Source organism: Phalacrocorax aristotelis, chromosome 23, assembly GCF_949628215.1.
Source record: "Phalacrocorax aristotelis chromosome 23, bGulAri2.1, whole genome shotgun sequence".
In the NCBI taxonomy this organism is placed as follows: Eukaryota; Metazoa; Chordata; class Aves; order Suliformes; family Phalacrocoracidae; genus Phalacrocorax; species Phalacrocorax aristotelis.
Window position 1 is genome coordinate 7,433,712 of NC_134298.1, and position 20,171 is coordinate 7,453,882.

Sequence of the window (20,171 nt, forward strand, 5' to 3'; positions counted from 1 at the left end):
CCTGTGGGTGGAAGGAGATAAGAAGCCACTTATCTGCAGGAACGCGGCAGGGAGCACTGTGTTCCTGACAGCAAACAGTTGTGGCAGCCTCAGGGTTTACATGTCTGTAAGAAAATTCCTTGTTCCGGGGTTTTCTACCCCATCCTGCAGCTGGCAGCGGGGAGCTGGGAACCACTGGGGAGGAGAGGGGAGGGCCCAGGGGCTGGGCCAAGCCACGTTCCCATATGAGCCCCCCGCCCTGCACCCCGGCCTGTGCTGCCAGGAATTGGCACACGATCGCGTGTAGCTGCCTCGAGGGCAGCGATGGGTTTGCAGCTCCACGCAGAGCCCTGGTGAAGTGGAGGGTCCTGGTGGGGCTGGTTCCCAGAGTGGGGACATGCTCAGAATTTAGCTCAAACACAATGCTCCAGGGCACGGGGAGGGCACAGGATGCTCCACGGCCATCTCCAGCACCTCAAAGCAGCCCAGCGCAGCTGGTTACCCCTGGAGCTACGGCGGATTTAGCGAGCATGACCTGCATGCAAAAATCCCCCTGCTAATCCTGCCCGGACAGAGCAATAATCTCTCCCTGTCAGCCTCATCAGAGCCCAAACCCTGCAAGGAGCCTGCTGCCCTGCGGCTTTGCAGAAGGCCGCAGGTGGCAAGCGCTGGGGGTGTGGGTGGGGCCGGGCTCCCGCGGGAGATGCCGGTGCTCTGCGGGCAGCACGCAGCAGCGGGGGGCGAGGCTGGGGCCGGGGTCTGTCCCCGCAGAGGGGCAGCGTGCGGGGCACGGCAGCACATCGCGTCCCCACGAGAGGGCAGGGCAGGCCCACGCTGCAGCCCCGGGCGTGGAGCCAGGTCCCTGCGGGGCTCCCAGGCAGCCACCCCCCTCACCCAGCCTGGGGACACGGCCGGGAGGAGAGGGGCGGTGGGGAGAGACACCCCCACCCACCCCACCCCCCCCCCCCCCAGCGCCCCGAGCCCCGGGGCGGCGGCACGCGCAGGGGTCCCGGTACCGCCGCGGGCACCCCCGCGAACGGCGCAGCCCGAGCAGGGCCCCAGCGCAGCCGCGTCCTCCCACGCTGGCACCCGAGTTTCCTTTACGCAAGGCGAGGAGAGCCAGGGGCAGACAGAAACCATGCCCGGGCTGGGGCGCAGCGATACGCCCCCCGCCGTCCCCCCGCTGCCGCGGGACGGGCCCTGCCGCGCCCCGATAAGGCGGGAGGCGCGGGAGCAGCCTGCCCACGCAGGCTGGGCAGCGGCGTGGGCCAGGTGCCGGCAGCACCGGGGCGCGTTGGTTTGCGCCGAGCAAACCGCAGCTCTGGCGTCAGGGCCAGCGTTTCACTGACAGAGGCCCCAGTTCCCGGAGCAGGGTAAGGCAGGCGCTGCACGCAGACAGCTGAACTCACACCCTGAGACCACGTCGCTTCAGAGTCTTTTATTTTGGAGAAAGTTAAACCTGTAAATACAGCAATAAAATATACAAAAAAATAAAGTTTTTTTACAGTATTGAATGCTGCCCAGGGCTACAGTGACTGCAGCTGGAGGCAGCTACACCCGAGCACAGGGGCAAAGGGTCCTTGTCCCCTCTGAGCCCCTCCGAACTTCAAAGGGCATTCCCATCCCCAGGGCCAGCCACGGACACCCGCTCCTGCCCACACACACCCAGCTAAGGGGGCTGTCTGGGACCCCACAGCCCTCTCTCTCTTCCCCTGGGGACCCTCCCCCCACCCTGCCCGCAGGCTGTGATGCCGCCAGCGCAGCCCACACCTCGTGGGCTGTGGGGACAGCCCATGGTCTTTACTGGGTAGAAAAGCCAGAGCCACACAACGGGTCCACCCTGCGCCACAGCAGCATCACTGGTACAGACGATTGAGGGTTCCTCTCCACCCAGGGCTGGATCAAGACTCATCATAGACCTGTAAAGCCTGGTGCTGGTGCCCAGTAAGATGTTTCTCCATTGATGTTACACACAGCCTCAGTGCTGACCGCTCCCGCAGCCCTGCCCCAAAGCACCGGGCCCAGCCGAGCACAGCACACACCCCTCCTGCCACCCTGGTGCCAGCAGCCACAGCCCCATTAACACCACGGGCTTCCAGATGCAGCAGGGAGGCAGCAGCTCTCACTGCCTCTCCCCTCCCCTTCCTTGCCCATAGGTGTCTGCATGCCCACTGCATGGAAAAGGCAGGAGGGTTCCCCCACTTTTGGTAAATACAGAACCATAGCCATGGGTCAAGCACAGCTTCCACCTTTCCTTTACACCCCCAAGCAAGGAAACCTGCCCTTTGTAACACCCACGTCTCTGTCAAGCGCTGGCCAACCGCAGATTCCTCTCCCTACGTACAACCTGCTCCCTTCTACTCTTGCCACCTCCTACCTTAACAGCGACAGCCAACCTCCAACAAAAATGCCACACGAAGCCCCCGAAAAGCTGCAAACCCACTGCCTGGGGCATCACAAGCCATACCAGAAGGAAAAGGTCCAGGCCAGGCCATCCACTGCCCCGCTACAGATCATGCTGGATCCAGCAGCCTCCCATCCTCCCCCCCAGGGTCCAACAGGTCTAACTGTGCAGCAAGGGAGGCACAGCCACGCTCCTGTCACTCGCCTGGCCACGGGTCAAGCCACAGTTGGGGCAGCCTCTGTGGTTATACCCAGGTCCCAAAAGAGGCCCAAGATGCAAGTGCTGCATGCTCACAAGCATGCACTGGTGTTGGGACACATCACTGCCCCGTCAGTCACCCTGGGAAACTAGTCATCCCGGGAAACCAGTCATCCCAGCAGGAGCCCTGGAGCTGCTGGAGCCAGCCAGACCTCTGTGCCCACAGCAGGAAGCGGGTGGCCAGAAGAAGGAGCCACCAAAACCCCCTGCTCCCAGCAAAAACCAGTCTGAGCCCAGGAGAAGCATCACCTAGATAGGGCAGGAGGGCCTGGGTGCATCTACCTTGCAGCTCTGAGCAATGTGCTGGTCCTCCTGGCCAAAAGCAGGGCCAAAGGTGCAGAGAGGAGAACCCTCTGCGCTCTGCGAGCCCTGGGAGGGCTGCTGGGGCAGCAGCAATGCAGACCCCGGTTGCGCAGCACGTCGCGTAAACCATGTGGAGGCCAGGACCGGCCGATCCCCTCTCAGGTGCCTGGAAGCAAATCTGGGTTCGTAAGGTCTTCACAGGCTTTTGGACTCTGGCAGTCAGGAAAGCAGCTTTCAACAGCAGGCAGCACAACTGGGGCTGCAGAAGCATCTGTAAAAACTGAGGCTGCAATCGGAGGCTAATAGGCACTTGAATGAGCAAAACAATAATAAAAAACTGTTACGGAAGGAAATAGAAAAAGGTTCATTCTCCCCCTCCCCCCAAAGAGACGAATGGAAACCACCCTGGAGAGGGGGGTGTTCGTTTAGGTCAAACAAGGAATCGGTGGCAGGGACCTCGGCCCCCAGCTCCTCTCAAGGAAAGGCTCAGAGCAACCGTGACCGAGCAGGGTGAGACCAGGGGAGCTCTTTGGAGGCAGGAAGCCCAAGTCCTGGGAGGGCCCCCGCGAGCGCCGGCGGAGCACCTCACATCGGTGAAGAAGCACACTCCGGGGTCAGCTCCATGTCGAAGGTCAGTGACTCTGTGGGGAGACACAGCCAGAGGTTACAGGGCCACGCGTGGCTGCAGCCAGGACCCCCTCGGGGGCCACGTCCCACCACTCACCGAACTGCCCCCCTGCATTGGCCTCTGCTCCCTCGCTGTTGGTGCCAAACTGCATGAGCGAGTCCAGGGTGCGCGGGGACATGGGCAGGTCGATGGTGTTGCTGAAGGAGGTGCTGTCCGAGGGAGGAAGGAAAAAGCACAGAAACCTCCAGATTCAGGGCCTGACGAGAGCTCTCTGACACCCTCTCACCCCCCCGACGGGCTCCAGGACCTGGCACAGCCAGTCCCAAGAGCTCTCCAGAGGAAAGGGGCCCCAGGAGGGGAAGAACAGGCCCATGGTTAGGGCAGTGAGCCGGAGCCTGGCTCAGCCCCCACAGTCTCCCCCTGCCCAGGCTGGGAACCTCAACAGCACCCAGGCAGAATCCAGGCAGTGGTGGGAAGGAAACCCCTCTCAGGCAAGGCTCAGCACACAAATGCCCCCCCTAGTACTCACAGACACCCCCCAGGAACACTCACGGGGTGACACAGATGAACTTGGTCTTCAGATACGGAGCAGCACCTGCAGAGGAGCGAGCAGCCTTGTCACCAGCTGCCAGAGAAGGAACCCTCCCAGCCCTGAGCAGCCCTCGCTGCCCGCACCCCATGGGGACCCCGGTGCTAGTCCCACACTGTGGCTATGCCCTCTGGGGACTGGCACAGGATCCCAGCTGGTGACAGCTCTTCCACCAGCACTGTCCCCAGAGCCTCCCTATGACACGGGAGCCATGCTGGAGCGCAGAAAGTCAACGACTACCTGAGTCAGTAGCTTCAGAGTGCTCCTGGCTCTCAGAGCGGCAGTACTTCCCAAATGCCTCCTCCTTAGGGATGTCTGGGTACAGGTACACCAGGGGGGACACCAGGATGTTGGTGGCATCCATGATTTTGTAGCCCATGATGATCTCCGCAAATGACATGTTGTTCAGCTGCTGCTTGGTGTAAGGCTCAACAGACTGGATCTGGGTCTTCCCTGTACAAGGAGACTTTTGACACAGGGCAAGACACCCACGTTCCTCAGGCGAAGGCAGAGCCTTCCTCAAACACCCCAGGAGCAGCAGGGACAGGATTGGGCTGGGGCCATGCTCAGCCTCACGAGGCACCCAGCAGACCATGGGGCAGGACGGGGACCTGCAAGGTGGCTTCAGTGCCACAGAAAACTGTGCCACACAGGCAGCACATGGGCAGGGACACTCAGGAGCCAGAGACCAGCAAAGGGCACCCAGGCTCAAAGAGTTAAACCAGGCAGAGGTGTACTCAGGACAAGGAAAATGAACAAGTGTCTTATCAGGGGGTTCCAAGGCCCCTTTGGAGCCAGAAACGCTGGCTGAGCAAGGCACGGCACTAAGGGCAGCAAGGCAGGGAGAGCAACATACCACTGATGTCCTTCTCCACCCATGTGAAGGTGATGCCACCTTCCTTGCTGCTCTCGCTGAACCGCAGCAGGAAGGTTCCTGGAGGCTTGGTGCTCAGGATGGCTCGCTCCCGCTCCTTGCTGATGAACCCCATGATGTACCTGGGCAGGAGGAAGCAAGGAGAGCAGGGGTGGGTCAGGATACGGGAGCAGCTGTTCCAGGATGTGAACCCTGTCAGCTCTCTGCACAGCGTTTAGCAGCAGCAGGGCCTGGCCTGGCCTGGCCACTGGCAGAGCCACCGACATCTGAGGGATTCCCAGGTGCTGGGGCAGGGGTTTCACTCTGAACTAATCAACAGCATCTGGACAGAAAAAAGCATCCTGGGAGAGCACACCTGCACCTGGACAAGGCACCCCACTCCATCAGGACAGGACTCATGGGACCCCTCCCAAGGCCCAGCCCAACCAAGGCTCCCCAGACCAACGCCGGCTGAGGCTCACCCTTCGTTCCACAGCGCCAGGATGTACTTTTTCACTAAGTCAATGATGTTGTCCAGCCAGACCCAGAAAGAGAAGCCTTTGCCAGCCATGTTCTCCTGAGGAAGAGGACAGAGAGGCTGTGAGCATGGCTTGGAGGAAGGGAACAGCCAAGGGAAGGCACTTGGGGGAAGAGAGGGAGTTATACCTTGCAGAACTTGGCCCAGGTGATCTGACAGCCAGAGTAATTCACACCTGGCCCTGGCAGAGAAGAACAGGAGCATCAACTTTAGATAGAGCTGTTCTTCCAAAGACACCATTTCCAGGGAGCAACCTGAGGGACAGCAGGGATGGGCAGGACACCCAGGTTACCTAGAAGTTTTTCTGCCAGCGTTGTCAGCTGCTCGATGCTGAGGCCACGCTTGGTGGTGGAGGAGAACTGCCAGCTCAGCACCTCTGCCACCTGGTCCCAGGTCCCGATGGGGGGCTTGGTGAAGAAGTTCACGTTCTGCACAAGGCAAAACACAGCCCTGAGTTAAGACATGGGACGGAAGCAGGACCAGGCCCTGCCCCTGCCCTGCTACCAGGCCACAGCTTCCCTCTCCCTGGCTGCAGCAACACTCTGGTCCCAAAGCCTGGCACTGCTGCTTTGCCAGCTATCCCCTCAGCACCGGGTCCTACCTTGGGGTTGTTGGTCAGCATGTTGTACCACAGGATGGACGCCCAGGCATTGGGCATCTGGCAGATGTTGGAGATGACCACCACAGGCAGCGAGTGGGTCTGCAAAGACAAGATGTGACCACAGGCTGGGACGTCTCCCAGGGCTCCTCTGCACCCAGGCCTGTTGCAGCCACAGGCAGTAACCCACAGCTCACCTCCAGGTCGATCTTCAGCCCCTGGTGATACACCTCTGTCTCAAAGGTGATGAGGTGCAGCTCCTCAGTGACTATCAACGAAGCCTAGGGTGGAAGAGGACACAATGAGCACACAGGAGATGCCTGCCCTTGGCCTGACATACAGCCATCACGCCCAACGCTGCTGCTCAGGTCTGGGTGGAGAGGGCTGGTCTGGCAGCTGCCAACACACCAGAGGCTGCCTGCGGACAACACCCCTCCTGCTTCCCCTTGCAGGTCAGCTGCTCAACAGGGAGCAGAGCTGCCCGCAAAGGGCTCTCCTATGCAGAGCCTCCCCAGCACTTACATCGCAGTTGGCTCTGCCTCCGTTACCGCACCGCTGCTCCCGCAGGGTCTGTGGGCAGAAGGAACAGGCTGAAGCAACACCATGACAGCATCAAGCCTTAATGGGAACAGCCCGAGAGCTCATGGTACCTACCAGGTGCTTGAACTCTGCTGAGAGGCTGCCATTGTTTGACTCCTCCATGTTCATGACCTTGGTGTTTGTCCCCAGGATGTTGAACTTCCGGGACCTCAAAAGAAGAAAGACAGAGCAAGGCTGACAGAAGCCCCTCGGAGCAAAAGTGCAGTAGGATATTTGCCAGGATTAAAAGCAGAAGGAGAAAACAAACAAACAAACAACCCCAAACCTTTGCACTTACCCCCGAAGTGCTGCGACATCCCCAGAGTCCCTAGGAAAGGGGAGAGACACACCTGGTCATGGCCATGGCCACCTTCCCACCCTGATGCAGACAAGCTGGTGCGTGGGCCTGGCTGCATCACAACATCAAGTCCCACGAGCTCCCCAGGCTGTCCCCCTGACATGAGACAAACCCTTGGGACCCAGTGCCACCCCGCACCCTCCCCTTCTACCGGGGGTCGTGCTGGCCCTCAGTGCAGGGATGGAGCCTGACCCAACAGCAGCAGGAACAAGTCCCACTCCAGTAACGCCATGCAACGCTGCCAGGATCAGAGCACAGAACTCACTTGTCAATGCAGACTTTAATTTTCAGCTGATAGTTCAGCTCTGGAAACTTGACCAACAACCTGCAAAGAGTCAGCAGAGGCAGAGTGTGAATGTGAACATCCTGCACGTGCAAACAACTCCAGTTCAACACAGCATCTAGCACAGACTGCAGAACAGCTGGATGGACAGCAGTGCTGCATGCATGCCCCAGCAGGCAGCACCACGGTTCACACCAAAGCCCACGGGGATGCAGCATTACCCAGCTCCTCCGGCATCCCTGAGCCCATCTGTGTGCAGGCCTGTGACACATCAGCCCCGACACCTGCCCCCAGCACTGATGCTCCCGAGCCCCCCCAGGGAGGGCTCATTTTGGCTACCGACTACCCACACCAGGCAGGTATCTGCTCTGAGGAAACACCCTCCACACTGCTCCGTGCCCAGGTGCTGCCACATGCCAAGGGGACAAGGGGGGCACAGCTGGGAGATGGTGAACAAGCTCCAGGCAGAGCCCAGTGCCAGGGCAGCCTCTCTCTGCAGAGGCTAGCAGGGGACACAGGCCAGCTGAAAGGCAGCTGGCCAGGGACATGCTGACGCTTCCTGCTGCCCGCCCCCGCGGTGGGATTTACCAGAATCCCGTCTGCCTTCAGGAACACCGCAGAGCCCCAGCCAGCAGCCGCCATCCCTGCACCGAGTCATGCAGGCGGTACACTCCAGCAGGGCCAGCCTGCTGGGATTCATCCCCTCCCAGCACCAGCACTCCACACACAAGCTGGAGGCTGGATCCACACCAGCATCTCCTTCAGGGAGAGATCCTGCTTTGCTTTCCCCCACACGGGTTGCATCCCACTCCCGTAGCGCAGTGGGATCACAGGGGCCAGTGACCCACCTGACTTTGGTGGTGAACTGCACGCCGGTTTTGATGACCAGGGGCCGGTCAGGGTGCATGGGCATGCAGGGCTGCCTCTCCACAACAAAAGCGCTGCACGGAAAAGGCACAAGAACCAGAGTCAATCCTCAGGCCTGGCCCAGCACACTCGCTGCCCCCCCCTCTACCCACTGCCTGTGACCAGGGGACTGCCCACAGCTCCCTCCCAGCCCTTGGCACCTTTTCATCAGGTTCCTGAACAGCTCCACAATCCGCTCCTCCAGCATGGGCCGGTGTTGGACGATTGGGTCACCCTTGTAGGAAACTTTCTGCTGCAGTTCTTCCAACTTCTTAATCTGCTGCCGGGTCTGTAGCTGTGATTCAGCAAGAGAGGTTATCCTAGAGGAGCAGGAAGAACCAGTGTTAGCTCTGGCTGCTGAGCCCTGCACGGTCCCAGCCCGCAGACCCCTCCTCTTCCTTCGCTCTTGAGCGAAGACCCTCTCCATACCCCACCAGTGGAGAATAGAATGTGTCTATGTCCCCCGGCTCTGCATTTTTCTAGGCCACATGTTACAAAAGAAACCTGCATGTGCTCAAGTTCTGCACACCAGGAACAGGAACTTCTCAGAGCAGCCTTGAAATCCCAGAGGCCTGGGGCTAACCATTCCAGCACCAGTGTCCACTATCAAGGATCAGTCTGTACATTTACACTTGCAGGCACCAGAATGTATTTTGCAAGAGACAAGGAGCTCATTTCCACTGCAGGTGTTTGAATGCCACCTCTCTAGGGACTGATGCAACACCCAGCCAGCTCCTACCAGTTCTCAAGCCGGTCTAAGCAGATATTTGGTGGGCCGCCAATGCAGGCTATCTGCTGCCGTCTCTTCCAGTCTGCCAGTTCCTCATCTGCCAGCATCTTCTGCACATACTCCATGGCTGACAACAGTCCAGCCAGCTCGCTCACAATACCCTGTCAAAAAAAAAAGCAGAATCAACACCCTCTGAGATCTGCAAGTTTCACATTCACAGAAAAGAAAGAAGTCGCCCAGGGCTGTGTTTCCAGCACTGTTCCCAGTTCTGGCCCTGCAAGAACACGAAACTCATACCCCAGAAAAAGGGCACCACTGCACACCGGGGGGATCTGGAGGGCCAGCTGCACGACATACCCTTCGCATTTGGTCCAGCGCCGTGAGCATCTGTTCCAGCTGCTGCATTTTCTGCCGGGTCACTGACTGATTGTTTCCATTCAGATCCTGCATGTCTGTGCAGAGAGGTGAGAAATGTTCAGCCACACACGTGGACTCCTCCTACCCTCCCAAGCGTCACACAAACAGGCCTTCCAATGCAAAGGAGCAGGCACCCTATAAAGCACCAACCTCACGCAGCCTCTAAGCACCTTGCTGGCTTTCCCGCACGCACAGCAGTGCTACCACCTCCACAGGCCATTTCTCTGCTGACAGGCAGAGCTCTGGTTCAGCTCCCCTGAAGGCAGTGTCAGTGGCAGAAACAAAAGACAAGGTTTCTCCAATTGCCATGCAAATGCCCTGAGCCTAAGCCACCCTTCTTGCTTGGACAGGAGGCACGGGAGGGATGGAACACACCCTCCAGCAAGTTTCCTTGCAGGAACACACTTTGGTTTGCCAGGTGCTAATGAGCTTCCATTACCTCCTTGGCTTTTCAAAGTCTTGTAGTTAAAATCAAAGTCATCCTGGAGATTCTCCACCACTTTCATCTTCTGCTCCAGATCCTGCAAGGCAAGAGATGTGGATTTATTCAAAGCACTAGATCACCACAGTGGAGAAAGGAGAAGGTGCCTAGGCAGCACACATACCTGCACCCGCTTCCTCACATCCTGAAGATGCTGCTCCAGCATCTGCTGCTTTTCTGTCACTACAGCTGCTGTTGGATGTGTTGCTTGTCCCCCTTGCTGCAGAGGGGACAAGGAGGGCATTAAAACAAGGACACTACCCAGGGATGTTCCCCTCCCGGCCTAAGGAGGTTTTGCAGGAAGGGACTTGACCCCCTCACTAACAAAATCCAGTGAGGCTGGCTGCTCGCTTGCAGCAGCAGCTCCAGGGCTGCACAGCACGGCATGCATGGTGCAGGGCACACTCCATGCAAGGGGCGAGAGGAGAGACAGATGCACAAAGCTAACAGAGGCAGAGAGCATCCAGGCTGCATCCTGGTGGGAAGCAGCTACTGCCTGCGAGGAGAAGTTACCAGCCCCTGCAACTGGGCCATCCCTCAGCACAAAGCAGCTGTCGTTACTGAAGGAAGCAAGTGGGGAAGCTTCCCCACAGCACCAAGTACCTGCCACGGCGCTGCCAGGCGGGCGGCAGGACGGTGGCCCCAGGACACCTGAGCCACTTACCTGGGCTGCGGTGGCAGCCGTTTGGAGGAGCCGCGACTCTTCCCACAGGCAGCGAGCCACGATGCGGGCTATTTCCATCGGCTTCTCCAAGTATCTGCTCTGTAAAAGGACCAAACCCCCAAGGTGAGCAGGCACAGTGTAACTCCCAGGATCTCCATGTCCTGTAGAGCTGCAGGTTGTGAGCTGTGCCAAGGAAGCCGTTGGACTTCCACAGGCTCCTGCCGCAGCCCCCCCAACCAAATCAGCACTTCCCACCTCACCTGCAGGAACTGCTTGATGCGCCGCAGGTTGTGCTGGTACAAGACGTTGGACTCCTGCAGGAAGCGGCTGTACTGCTGGTCGATCTCCCCCAGCAGGTTGTGGAACACCAGCGTGGCGTGCGACTCCTTGCTGGCAGCATATGCCCTGCGCAAGGGAGGGCAGAGGCCTGGGTGCCCGGCACAGGGGAAGGGGCAAGGCAGCGCTGCAGGCAGCTGATCGTGCCTGCCACCCCCCGTGCAATTTAACACCCCAGCCCCTTCCTAACCTGCACCAGAGCAAGGGCCAGAGCAGGCCTGACTTGCTTCGTGCCAATAAACTGAGCCCTCGGCCTGCACCCACAAGGGCAGGGCGACAGAGAGGTCTTGGACTCAGGCCTAAAGTCTGGCCTTAAGCCAGGCAGACAGCACACACGAGCACCTCACCGGTCCCACGTGCTCGCTGGACAGGATCCAGGAATCAGTGCTCTGCGTCGATCTCCTTTACGACAGAGGCCAATGTAAGTCAGCCCTGGACAGGGACACCTCTGCTTCCCCTGGACGGGGTCTGACACTGTGCACAGAGCCCCGCTCCCCTTCGTGCCACACGAGCCTCAGGGAGGAGGCCCAGTCCTGCCGCGTCAAGGGCCTAGGGAAAGTGGCAGAGCTCCTCCAGACTGCCTCGGCACCTGCTGCCACCCCAGGGTGGGTGTCCCGAGCAAAGTCCCCATACCAGCGTTTCGCAAGGCCTTACCAGTCCTGGCTCTCAATCCACGGGGCCAGGAACTGCCGGAGCTCCATGGGAAAGCTGTCGCTGTAGAGCTGGTGGAGCTGCTCCAGGTACCGCGTGTCGAGCTGCTGCAGCTGGTTCCACTGCGCCATCCTGGCCAGCTCCGGAGACCTGGTGGGATGGGCACACGTGCTGCTCAGAGCTGGCACCTGGGAACCTCCAGGCTCCCTCCTGCCAGCCATTCGGCAGGACCCAGCCACGACCGCTACTCTGGTTTGGGCAGGGCTGATGGGGCCAGAACTGGAGACGGCCAGGGTGCCGTAAGCCTGGGGCACACAGCTCTGGGAGGGCTGTCGTGGGCAAGGTCGGCAGTGCCTGTCCCTCTAAGGGCAGCATAGGGCCAGGGGAGCTGCTGGGTGTGCAGCTCTGGGCCCACAACACTGCAGAGCTCCAACGCGCCCCGAGGAACGAGGCCAGCCCCGGTGTCCCTGTGGAGCCGATCATGTATCCAGGAGCTGGTTCCTCTTCAGCAAAACCCACCCCGAGCCAGCAGCAGGACCAGTTCAAGAAGCCCTGGGACTGGCACCGGTTTGTGCCTCCAGGCTGGGCTCTGGCAAGGCAAGAGCAGCCGCCAGCTCCGCTGGCCGGGCAGGCGCCCCTGCATCACCTGCTGCATCACCCACGGGCGGGCCTGGGTCAAGGCAAGGAGGAACCGCAGACTGAAACTGCATTGTTAGTGCGGGAATGACGGCACGAACGCCTGGGGGAGGGTGGGGAAGGCACCAGCCTGGCTGTGAGGGGAAAAGCCCTTTTCACATCCGCAGACATCTGCGCCCAGCACTCGGTCCCGGAACCCCCGGCAGCGCAGGATGCAGCCGCACAGCCTCGCCTCCCTGCAGGGCGAGCGGTGAAACAGAGCACCAAAACGCAAGGCTCCAGCAGCACCGCTCCATCCTGAGAGCTCCACTCAAAATCCAGCCAAAGGTGAGTGTGGAAGGCGGCTTCGGCCCCAGCCCAGCCTGTCCTGGCCCTTCCCAAGAAAAGCAGCAGCAGAAAGGTTTCACTCCAGCTGCCACAGCTGCAAAGCTGAAGAAAGACCAGATTCTGACTCATTCTGTTTTCACCACGTCATTAAATTAATCTGAAACGTCTGAGATCAGAAGAGCAGAGCTCGCACTGGCAGCCAGTGGCCATTTGCACCAGGTTATAGGAGCACAGCAGGCAGGCCTTGGCTGCTGAGCCGAGTCTCATTCTCTCTTACCCCTGCAGAGGATCTCAAGGCCACCACACCAAGGGCTCAGTGAGGCACAATCCCACAGGGCTGGGCACAGCCCCAAGGAGGTCAGGCCAGATGCAGCCGCTCTTACAAACCCAGGCAGGTAGGAAGCCTCGCTTCATTCTGGTGAGACCCCACCTGGAGTTCTGCGTCCAGCTCTGGAGCCCTCAGCACAAGAAGGACAGGGACCTGTTGGAGCAGGTTCAGAGGAGGCCACAAAAATGCTCCAAGGGCTGGAAGAGCTCTGCTGTGGGGCCAGGCTGGGAGAGTTGGGGTTGTTCAGCCTGGAGAAGAGAAGGCTGTGGGGAGGCCTTACTGCAGCCTTTCAGTGCTTAACGGGGGACTATAGGAAGGATGGGGGCAACCTCTTTAGCAAGGCCTGTTGTGACGGGACAAGGGGTGATGGTTTTAAACCAAAGGAGGGGAGATTTAGACTGGATATAAGGAAAAAAATTTTTACAATGAGTGTGGTGATACACTGGAACAGGTTCCCCAGAGAGGTGGTTGATGCCCCATCCCTAGATACATGTAAGGCAAGGCTGGATGGAGCTTTGAGCAACCTGACCTAGCTAAGGATGTCCCTGGTCACTGCAGGGAAATGGGACTAGATGGCCTCTAAAGGTGCATTCCAACCTAAACCATTCTATGATTCCATGATTCATGCTGCTCCTCACACCACAGGGTCAGACCAGCATTAAAAGTCACCTTGTAGGCACCTCCTAACACCATCAAACCCCTCAGACCTGCACCGAGATGCTCAGGAGCTGTCTTAGCAGAGGGAACGCAGCTTTGGGCTCAGCTTCAGGAGTCAAGAGCGCACTTCCCGAGCGCCTGCCTTTGGCAAAGCTTTCTCCTAGAGCGAGGCACCATTTCCCAAAGCTTTCCTACCTTCTTGCCACAGGGGAAAAGAAGGGTCTTGGGCATGTAGGTCACCAGCGACAGGTACAGGGCTGTAATCTGGTGCCAACACCTTCTAGGCACCCTCCGGCCAGAAGCACACATGCCTGCCTGCCTCTGCTCTGGGAGGCAGGGAACAAGCTGCAGAGCTTACAGTAAGTGCAGAAGGCGGAGACTGCCAGGAAACAACAGAAACAAGGAAGGAGCAATTTTCAAGTTAGTGACTTGTGTATCGATGGAAATCAAACTAACGCTAATGAAGGAACGGCAAGCTGCGCTCAGGAAGCGAAGGCGCAGAACTCTGCTTGACACCAGCAGCAAGTCACTTCCCTGCAGAAAGCTGTTTGCTTTTCCCGAAGGTCACTGCAGCGAGCGATGTGCCAGCTGGGGTTTGGGGACGGCCACACCGCCAGCGCACCAGCAGCCGGCACGGCTGGTGCCACAGGAGCGGGGCACAGGTGAGGGGGCCAGCACCAGCTACGAGTCTCAGGCTGGCCCTGGGCTCAGATCAGGGCACCGCACTCCATCCCGCGGCAGCACCAGTACGGAAGCCCACCGCACCTTCATGGCGGGGCAGCCGCGAGAAGCTGGCACAAAGGAAATCACAGCAAACACACCAGGAGGTGTGAAGATTTGAGAACCAGCCAGCAGTGGGAGGTGCCAGGAGGTACACAGCAGTGCCCGGCAAGCAGAGCTTCGCTCAGCAAGGAGGCAGATGGGAGGAAGGCCATGCCACCCCTCAAGACAGGATTTATTTCCCTCCAGCAAATGAGACTGCTCTGTCCTGGGCTCTAGGTTGGGCTGGAAGCAGGCGAAGGCACAATGACCAGACCCAGGCCCGCAGCGAGAGCATCTGCTCCGTGCAGGAGCCAGGCAGGCTTTCATTAAGCAGGACAGATATTTACAAAGCCTTAATAGCAAGTAAGACTCCCTGGGCACACAGCAGCAGCATCAGGCAGGAGTTCTGAACCTTGCCTGGGGCGCAGAGCTGGGTGCTTGTGCAGATTTCCAGCAGCACAAGAGATGACCATGGGCACCCACCCATCACCTGCAGCTGCCACCCACAGCTCCCCTGCCAGCTCCCATGCCCCAAGTCTCCGCTGGTCCAGGAGGGGCCATGCAGCAGAGAGCTGGGTTTCACCAGCAGCTTCTCCAAAATGGGCCCACGTATGGATCACTGCCGCCTGACACTTTCAGCATCACTGTATGTTGTGCTCTGCTGATCTTTGCTGTACATGACACTTTCCCCATTTTCCTGGATGCTTTTTGTAGCAAGAGAGAAAGGGGGAACACCCTGTTGTGGACTGAGACACAGGGAGAAGACAGACACTGGCACCTGACATGGACTTAAAGAGGTTTTTAGAACTTTGCAGCATCGAACAGCCCCACAGACAGGAGCAGCATCCACAGGATATTAACCTTGAACAACAACCCCCTGGTGCAATCCTCACAGATGACCACGTGAACAAAGCCTGTTTTCAACGGAGCAATAACGGAGGAGGAGAGAGACACTGGCCCATGCAGGAACCTATAAACAACAGACACTCCTTCAGCCTCTAAGTAAGACCTGGCTTGATGTGACAGGGCCATTGTGACCCCAGAGCTTTTGCTTTCTGCAGCTGTAGGCCAAGGAAGGCTGGGCTGTTAGCCACAGTTCAGGGCTGCGTACAAGGCGCTGCATCAAAGCCCTCACTTTGCAGTGGATTCAGCGCCTCACTGGCCGTTTGCCCAGCTGCAGCAGCATGGGGATCACTCCTTCCACACAGGCAGCTGTGGTACATTCATGGCCATTATAACTCGGTACTGGAGGCTGCTACTACTACAGCGTGGACTGTGTAGTGCTGCTTCTTGGTGGAAAAACCCCAACAAATACACAGGCCAGGCAACAGCTACCAGCCAGAGTGCCCTGCCTGCTGGTGAGCTCAGCCACCTCATTTCCTGTTGCACCACGACGGCACCACCGCACACGGGGCTGCTTCACCAGCCTGTCCAGAACCCGCAGCCACTGCCCCAGCCCGTCTCCTGCCAGAGCAGCATCCCCAGCCCTCAGCTGGGAGCCAAGGGTGGGTGCTGCTGGGCCACTGCTGCAGTACCGCCATCGCACGGGAGCAGCTTCCCGGGCAGCCCCCCACAGCACCCAGTGCCGAGCAGCTCGTGGACAGACTTTCCCCTATCAGGCTGCAGCAGCTGAACCAGATGCTGCTTCACTGGACGCCTGATCCACGCAAATCTCCCACAAGAAAGCCACAACCTGGGCATTTCAGGGCAGTACTGGAGCCCCGATCTGCAGAGCACCGAAAGGCCAAAGGCAAAGCCCCCAGGCTGCTGCGCGGCAGCAGTGTTTGGATGGGAATCAGCCACTTCTCACTGCCACAAATAGCTGCAGAACAAGCCGCTGCAGCAGCCCGGGCTTCTGCTCAAGTGCGAGATCCTCCCCAGCGCAGCGCATGCTCCGCGGCTGCAGGAAGCCGGCACCCCACCAGGGCCCCAGCGCCACGCGCCATCGCGCTGATCCCTAAAAAACAGAACTAGCACGCAGTGAAACGCGAGCTGCTCTGCCTCTTCCCACCGCAGGCATCTCCTCGCAAGGCGAGTGGCTGCAGAGGCAAAGGAAGTCACTGCAGACCACACGCACGAGTACGGAGAACCGTGGCAGGCTCACCCTGCATGGGAACAGAGCAGCAGCCCGCAGGGACGGCCACCACCTGCTCGCTGTGCCTGTGGCCAGCCCAGGGCAGGACATGGTCTCTGCTCACTGCCCCTGGGGGCTCCGCTGCACCCAGTTCTCACCTTGAGCGGTCTCTCAGCAGAAGCAGCAGATCACGCTGACTTTTCGCAGCCCCCAGCTCAACCAGAGCCTGACCTGGCAAATCCTCCACATACCACTGCAAGGGCAGCGGGCCCGGAAGAGCCTCAAGACCTGCTTTGCTCGAACACGGGCTCACGCCAGAGACAGCTCAGCTGCAGCAGGTGACAGGAGGGCATGCAGCACCGGGGAGGGAGCCCTGTGACAGAGGCTGCCTGGCCCGTCATCGAGTCGGGGAGGATGCGGGAAGGCAGGACCGGCTGGGAGCAGGAAGCGGTCAGGAAGCAGCCAAAAGCCTCCTCTCCCTCCCGAAGGGCTGAGAGGAGACATTGCCTCCTTTGGCGCAGTGCCGAGCTCTAGCTCCTCCCAGCACCAAGAGAAAGCAGCCAGGCAGCCTGAAGCACCAACCGTCCCAGAGGCAAAGTGTCCCTACGACACTCCTTCTGTCAAGGCCACCAGTATTTGGGAAGGTCTGATCTCATCAGCCCCAAAACCCCACGCAGAAGCCTCTCCCCAGTCAGCCCTGCCGCTGGGAAGCCTCCTTTGACGGGGTTTAGAGATCTAAGGGTTGAACCTTTCCGATTCCGCTGGGCTTGCCCGTCTCTGCGGTTAGCCTCTCCTCCTGTCTCTGGAACGGAGCCAGGGAGCACAATGTGGCCAGGGCCAAGCACAGCATGATGCAAGCCCAGGGGTAAACACACTGTCCAGAGCTCAGGGCAAAGCTGTTATAAGTAGCTTGAGAGCTAGAGTTCATCTTTCTTTAGCTCCCCTGCCAGGGCAGAGCACAGGAGCTGGGCCCAAGCCGTGCGGCATCACTGGCAGCGCAGGACAGCTCTGCACATGCCAACAGCCTTAGTTGAAACAGGGCTACTGCCCTGGAAGCAATCCCACAACTGCCTTCCATCTCCTTTCTGGGACGCGCTCGAGAACAGCCCTCGCCTGCACTGCCACAAGCGGCAATGGCTCCCAGAGCAAAGCGCACGGGGACGGGCGGGGAATCACTGGAGAGGCCCTTGAAGGGGCTGTGGCACTCCTCATCCCCCGCAGCGCCACGAGCAGGATGAAGCTCAGTTACTGGTAGCGTTGCATAGGTCACATTAATAGAGTTATCACCAGCAGAAGCATCACAGGATCATGACAGATCAACGCTTCACGGGAGCCCCGGCTTTACAATGAACAGCCCTGCACAGCTGCACTGACGCCAGGCGCCTCGCTGCCTCCGCTTCCACACAACCATCAGCAGGCTGATAAAAAACTGTTCTTTACAACAAAGCAGCTAATTGCTCCAGGCAAACACAAGAGCAAGCTTTGAAAATCCTATTAGGAGAACTTGGCTCTGCTCCTCTGGAGCGCTTTCAAAGCCAGCCCTGGAGGGGGGAAAAATGGAGCAGCGATGCAGGGATTTGCAAAAGGAGAAGAAGGTGACAGCGCGGGGCAGAGGGTGGCTCTGGGTGACCTCACAGCCACAGTGCTGAGTTCCTTGATCAACCCACACACAACAGCTGGCTGTTCCCCATCGCAGCTCAGCAGCTCTCCAGGGTCCATCCAAACACATAACTCCCATTGCAGGAGCCGAGTAACACAGTCACCACCCCCTCAGGGCAGAGGGTGCCCACGGCCACACACCCCTCCTGTCCTCCACCACCGCTGCTCCAGCAGCTCCAACAGGTCCACAAAACACAGCAGAAGAGGCTCCACTGGGGAGTGTCAATGACAACAACCACGTTCAGGCTGGAAATGGGGGTCAGCTGCGCTGACATGTGGACACAGACAGGGCCAGCGCCCTGCAGGTGCAGAGGGGGCCTGGGGCAGCCCACCCTCCCCATCTGGGACACCACCCCGGCTCCCCCCACACCACCGGTTCTCCAGCTGTGCCCCTCCAACAGGCACACACGGGTGTGCGCACACAGCCTGCGGAACAAGTGTCACGCACACCTTGGGACAGCAACGCGGGACAGCGCCGTGCCGAGCGGTGGGACGCTGACAGGCAGAGCGGTGGGCAGAGCTGTCGGCCCCCGCAGAGCATGTGGGCAGCTCAGCCACACAGCTCAAACATCCACCCAAGACGCACAACCCAACAGCTCTGCTCCAGACCCGCTCCTCAGACACTCCACATCACACCTGCTGCCTGCAAGGATGGTTATCAAAGCCTGGTCAGGCAGAAGATCCCAAGGAAGGCGTTGCTGAGCAGTTCTGTTAGAGGGGTGGGCAAAGCTGCAGCCCTGAGCTCACAGCTCAGTTAGGGACGTGAATCAGGTCTTCACGCCTTGGTCTGCCTAGGTGCAGGACCCTCAGTGAGGCTTTCAGTCTCAGCTACGAGCCACTTCATCAGCATGAAGATTTCGCCACCGGGACAGGCTGCATCAACACCTGCCCTAAACCTTTGCTCAGGCAATCCCCAGTGTGCAGCCCAAGGGCTGTCATAGGGTTAAACCCCCCTAAAGCACACGGACAGCGTGGGAGCCCACCACCCGGCCTCGATGCAACCAGAGCAGGCAGCAGCTCCTCTATCCCTGCCAGGCTGGATGCAATTCCCTCTTCCAAAAGCCCGTTTAGGCTCTGAACCTTCTGCTGGAGTTCGTGCGGTGTAAGAACGCTCCACCGACACCCGCAGCTCTGCACGGGTGCTTGGGGAGCGGCGACCCCGCGGGCAGAGCACGATGCCGCAAGAGCTCCGAGTCCCACCAGCTTCTGGGAGCTGCCCCTGCCCAGCAAGAGCTCGCTCTGTGCCTGCTGGGAACTGTGGGAAGGAAAGAAATCCCATTTGCCGTAAATCCAGCGGGTTAGGTTAATTAGTACCTCCCTAATCACCGCTCTCCGGGAACACAGGGTGCTGCCCTAACCTGCGGCCGGGCGCCGCAGCCCCGACCCCGCCGCCGGGCCAGGCCGCAGCGGAGCGAGCTGCCGCCTCCCACCAAAACCGAAACCGCCGGGCGTCCGCGGCGCCGGCCCCCCGACCGACGGCGGAGGCTCCCGGGAAGGGCCCCCTGCCCGCGGCGGGGCGCTGCACCCGCCGCCCCCGGCCCCGCCAGCACTGCGGGTGCGGCACCCCCCCGGACGGGGACCCGGGCTGCCGCGGGGGGCGGCCGTACCCTGCCCACCCCGCCCCTGGGCCGCCCGACCGCCCCCCGCGCCGGCCCAGCCCCGAGCCAGCCCCGCGCCCCGGGACGGGCATCGGCCCGACAGCCGCGACAGGACATCGGCGCCCCAGGCCCGCGCCCCCGGGGCTCTGACACCCCGCTCCCCGGGGCCCAGCACCCGCCGGCCCTGGCCGAACCCCCGACCCTGGTCCCCGGCACCGACGTCCCAGCACCGACGGTCCCGACCCCCCCGGGGCCCTGGCCCGCCCTCGTCCTGCCCCACCCCCGTCCTCTCCCCCCCGCGCTCACCGGCGGTCCCGGGCGGGGCGGGGCGGCAGATCCCGGTGCCGGCGACGATCGCGTCCGGACCTTGCCCGAGTGACGAGAAACCTGCTGCCCACCCGGCCCCGCCCCGCCGCGTCACGCCGAGTGCGGCCAATGGCAGGGTGGCGCTCCCTCTGGTCCCGCGAGGGGCGGGCCCTGACGGCCAATCAGCGCAGCCGCCACGCGGCCTGTCACGGCTCGCCGTGGGGCTGGGGGGGGGGGGCGCCCCGCGCCGGCTGTTCCCGGACGGCGCC

General features: G+C 60.3%; 1 protein-coding gene across 4 annotated transcripts; it reads right to left on the bottom strand.

Moving 5' to 3' along the window:
* Window positions 1–1,402: 1,402 nt before the first annotated feature.
* STAT3 (signal transducer and activator of transcription 3) lies at window positions 1,403–20,035 on the bottom strand. 4 transcript variants are annotated; one of them, XM_075116575.1, is made up of 24 exons: window positions 19,903–20,035; window positions 11,559–11,705; window positions 10,829–10,973; window positions 10,569–10,667; window positions 10,029–10,124; window positions 9,863–9,944; window positions 9,364–9,458; window positions 9,016–9,167; window positions 8,438–8,596; window positions 8,219–8,311; window positions 7,353–7,412; window positions 7,028–7,057; window positions 6,805–6,898; window positions 6,673–6,720; window positions 6,348–6,431; window positions 6,154–6,252; window positions 5,845–5,980; window positions 5,681–5,733; window positions 5,497–5,591; window positions 5,018–5,157; window positions 4,399–4,614; window positions 4,125–4,167; window positions 3,669–3,781; window positions 1,403–3,585 (listed from the first exon to the last, which is right to left on the bottom strand). In XM_075116575.1, the coding sequence occupies exons 2-24, from the start codon at window positions 11,684–11,686 to the stop codon at window positions 3,530–3,532; spliced, it is 2,316 nt and encodes a 771-aa protein (XP_074972676.1). In that variant the 5' UTR covers window positions 11,687–11,705; window positions 19,903–20,035; the 3' UTR covers window positions 1,403–3,529. The 4 variants fall into 4 exon arrangements, with proteins under 4 accessions (XP_074972676.1, XP_074972674.1, XP_074972677.1 ...); XM_075116573.1 differs by having other exon boundaries at window positions 4,402–4,614; window positions 19,903–20,011; XM_075116576.1 differs by lacking the exon at window positions 19,903–20,035 and adding an exon at window positions 16,498–16,598.
* Window positions 20,036–20,171: the final 136 nt, after the last annotated feature.

Coding starts and splice junctions, on each gene's coding strand:
- STAT3 (XM_075116575.1), bottom strand. CDS start 11,686: ATGGCGCAGTGGAACCAGCTGCAGCAGCTCGACACGCGGTACCTGGAG. Junction 10,668..10,828: donor GCATCAAGCAGTTCCTGCAG/GTGAGGTGGGAA, acceptor GTCCTTTTACAG/AGCAGATACTTGGAGAAGCC. Junction 4,168..4,398: donor TGAAGCTACTGACTCAGGTA/GTCGTTGACTTT, acceptor GCTCCTCTGCAG/GTGCTGCTCCGTATCTGAAG.